This window comes from Fulmarus glacialis, unplaced genomic scaffold, assembly GCF_000690835.1.
Source record: "Fulmarus glacialis isolate BGI_N327 unplaced genomic scaffold, ASM69083v1 scaffold15883, whole genome shotgun sequence".
Lineage (NCBI taxonomy): Eukaryota > Metazoa > Chordata > Aves > Procellariiformes > Procellariidae > Fulmarus > Fulmarus glacialis.
In genome coordinates, this window is record NW_009203686.1 from 13,651 (window position 1) to 17,361 (window position 3,711).

The 3,711-nt window shown below is 44.3% G+C and overlaps 1 protein-coding gene across 1 annotated transcript in view; it reads right to left on the reverse strand.

Moving 5' to 3' along the window:
- The window catches only part of DNAJC17 (DnaJ (Hsp40) homolog, subfamily C, member 17), a gene marked incomplete at its 5' end in the record, with an annotated part of 17,315 nt that overhangs the window by 5,052 nt on the left and 8,552 nt on the right, over nucleotides 1–3,711 (reverse strand). Inside the window, 2 exons of the mRNA XM_009574734.1 lie at nucleotides 2,264–2,392; nucleotides 3,160–3,240. Of these exons, the coding sequence (XP_009573029.1) occupies nucleotides 2,264–2,392; nucleotides 3,160–3,240 (210 nt within the window). The remainder of the gene's footprint in view (nucleotides 1–2,263; nucleotides 2,393–3,159; nucleotides 3,241–3,711) is intronic.

Genomic DNA, 3,711 nt, shown 5'->3' on the forward strand with positions numbered 1-3,711 from the left:
GAGTGGGAGCAAACATGGGGGTGGATTCAGACAAAAATAGGAGCAACCCAGAGGGAGCAGCAAATAGGAAGTGAGGGCAGCTTAAATCGGAAAGATAAGTGCAGCTTGAAAGCAAGAATGTAGACCCTGATCACTGGGAAGCCAGACTGGGTATGAAAGGATGAGGCAGGGAGTAGGTTGAGGCAGTGGCAAAATATATCTGGAAGAGCTCATTTTGCATAGTCTAGAGTTGAAGAGCTGAGGACAAAGAATAAGTCAACTGGAAACAGTACAGTCAAGAGAAGCTATTACCACATTACAGATTTTGGAAGCACCCTAGTGGAAGCAGCAGCAGGATTTGGGGAGGTTCTGGAGTCAGGAACTAGGAAAAGCAGGAACCAGAGCAGCTTGGAGATCTTAGCCTGGACAGCAAGACTGCAATGTAATCAAATAAATTGCAGCTGCTTACACATAAAAGCAGCTGAAAGGACAGACAAGCATAAGCAGTGTAATTCTTGGGAAACGATGCAAGTCACTGGCCATAACGCCTCACCATTTTGAGAGCTAATATGGGATTGATGAGGCTGTGTTGGAGAGAAGTGAGTCACCACCTCCACACAGCATGAACACCATTTGCTGCTTTAGCCTGCTCTCCCTTGCTGCTCCGCCAAGCTAATCCTTCACAGCAGGCAGACGCTGCCATTCCACACTAACAAGCTTTGGTGATGGAAACAAGCCAAGATAAACTCAGTCAAAAGCCAGGGCTTTTGAACCCGCAGAGGCAAGAATCTACTACCAAGCTCCAATTGCATCTGCAACCCCCCCTTAGGTATGAATGAGCTCTTCAGAGCTAGTTCTCATTCTCTACTAGCGAGAGATACTCAAACTGGATTGGATTCTGCTTTTTTCCCCCCAATTTGCCTTCTAACATTCTGGCCACCTCTGTGAATCTGCTGTGTCTGCAGGGCTTTCACTGGTTCTACGTTGTGCAGATCTGCCTGGGTCCTGGACTATGACACTATAACTGCCTTTGCCTGAGATTTCTGGGAAGCTATGCTGCTCAGGCCAGGCAACACGCATCCCAGGTGAAAACATACAACCCTAAACAAAACTATGGTAACAACAATGCATTCTGACGTATAAATGCATCTACTATAAATAAAGTACTTAACAAGAAGTCAGGAGAGTGAATGTACTGAACAACCTCACAAGCTGCTAATATATTTAGGTAGTGAACACGCACAAGACTGATCAAGACAGACTAAGAGCATGAGGCAGGAGTCCTCTCAGCAATTAGATCTTTTTGATCTTTATACCAGAGGGAAGGAGAGAGGAATAAGTGTCACATGAAGTTTGAACTGGAACTCAAATAACCAGCAAAGGATCTCAGGTCCCTTCACACCTAAGGATTTACTAACTAGATCAGAAGACATGCAGAGCATGAGATAAATTCTGTGCTATAGAGCGAAGTGTAATGTAACATGCTTCAAAAGAAGTGGATACATCTCCCACTCCAAGGGCCAACAGGAGCAAGAGGTAACGGAGAGCCAACAGTGTGCTGCAGCATGTCCTCAGGTTGGTTTCTATGTTTTAACCACTGATGTTATTGCGTCTGTTTTGTAACTGGAATACATTTGCTATTCAAGAGCAACAGCTTCAGAGGGATTATCTGGTGAAATAAACAGGAAGCAGCTAAGAGTTAACAAACACCTTGCACTCAAAGCAACCACACTGGTAAAGAGGACCCAAAAAAGACAATAAGGTCTCTGCAAGGGTATTTAATTTGATACTGCTTTCTCTTCCTTCTTGCAGACCCTAAGAATATAGGTTTCCTTTCAGCACTGAAATTTCATCCTCTTGTGAAGGCAGCTAGTAACCAAGCCTCTCTAAAGCAGCCTTCTAGGAGACCCATTTCAACCAGCTATCAGCCAGAGGACTCCCACGGTCAAGTATATTAGAAAAAATTCCAGAACAATGGCATTAGAGGCTTTGGGCCAAGCAAGGAACATCCTTGTTTTTCACTTGGAAGACAGAGTGAGAATGTGCAAAGATCCAGTCATCCAAATAGCTTGTGTTCTCACTGTGCTGCTACTCAGGCAAAAGGTTCTTTAAAAAAGCCACTGCTTCAGCACAAAAAGGCTCCTCAGAAAGGCAGGCCTTTCATTAAGAGCTTCTTTTCAGCTCTGCTGGGAATCAACGTATCTTACCACAAATGCAAAGCACACTGTTAAACTTAGGTTGCTATAGAAACAGATTTAAATAACAGCAGCCTATGTGTCCTTACCTGTGAAGTCCTAGGCTGACTAGTGCTGTCAGAAAGGACAGTGCTGGGATTGTTCCGGGGCTGGCCCTCCAGCCAGGAAATCTTTAGAGGATTATTTATTAGGCCAACTTCATTCTTCACAGCCATCTCCTACCAATGCAAATATTCTTCCATCACCATCTGAATTTCAGACCCCACTCCCTCACAGGTCACTAACAATCATAAACGTTTTTCCATCTCAGCCTCGCATCAAGTAGGGCACAAACAACGAAGATTTCACAGCTGCCCTACATGAGGAGCACCCTTTAAGGTCCATATCTGCATCAAGCATAGATAGAACATATCACTGCCAGTACTTTTGATAAACAGGTCAGACAATTCTGGGGGTTTTTTTTGATTATTTGGATATATGAGTGAAAGAACAGGTGATAAGGAATAGAGACTCTTGTATGGTATAAGTTGATGGAACTACTAAAATTAAGGATAACTGACGAGTTCTGTTTCCAAAGCCACATGAATTATTATAACCCATAGTGAGTCAAGACATTTTGATTTCTTTCAAACTGCAAATGCCTAATATAACCTCAAAAACTCATTAAGCCCATCTCCACAATGGCTAATTCACCTTCAGTGAGAGCTGATTAAATGGCTCAGTGCCTGCTTTTTAAAGCAGTGTCTCTTTCCTCAGCCTTTTACATGCACAGCCTGCTTGTTTATGTGCATGATCTGCTCTGGGTTTATGCCTCCAGCTTTGCCACTCCCTTCACGCATCTGTACCTTTAGACTCTCATTACCCTTCTCCACTGCCTTAATGACAAGGCAGCGTCTCTAGGCTGTCAGTCTGCTAACCATTCCCTTCTGCAATACCCCTTCTTGCCCACTCTCCCAGACACATCTGGGGTCTCCCCCAGACTTACAGCAGCCTTAACTGTAGCAAATTCCACAACTGCACTCCCAGTCTTCCTGCTTGAGATCAACAAATTGAGCACATCGCCATACTGTTAAGACAAAGGAAGAAAGAAAAGTTAAAGTTAATTACAGACCCAGAAGAGAAGCCAAGTTCATCTGTGGAATGAACGCAGAGAAAACATGTGTTTTCACGGACATGAGGCTTGACCCTTTCTGTCTTGCATGATGCTTCCACTGATCCCAACCTGTCATAATTTCTGTCCCTCCAGGAAATAATTCTGGGGAGGCATGGAGCTACACACTTTGCTTCCAGCAAGCCCCAGTGCAAGAGGGCTGCTCAGCTCAGTCAGAGCTACAGGAGATACTTGCATGAAGGGAAAATAAAGACCACATGCTGGGATTAATCGGATCAAAGGCTTGTCTATTCCTGTCTCTGAACTTCCCACAGCAGCTAATGTATAGTGCTTTAAGTGAAGGCAAAAGTGCACCGTAACCGCACAGCCAGTCTAACTTTCATACAGGGCATGAACCATTCAGTGGGAAGAGTCTGCAGCTGCTCT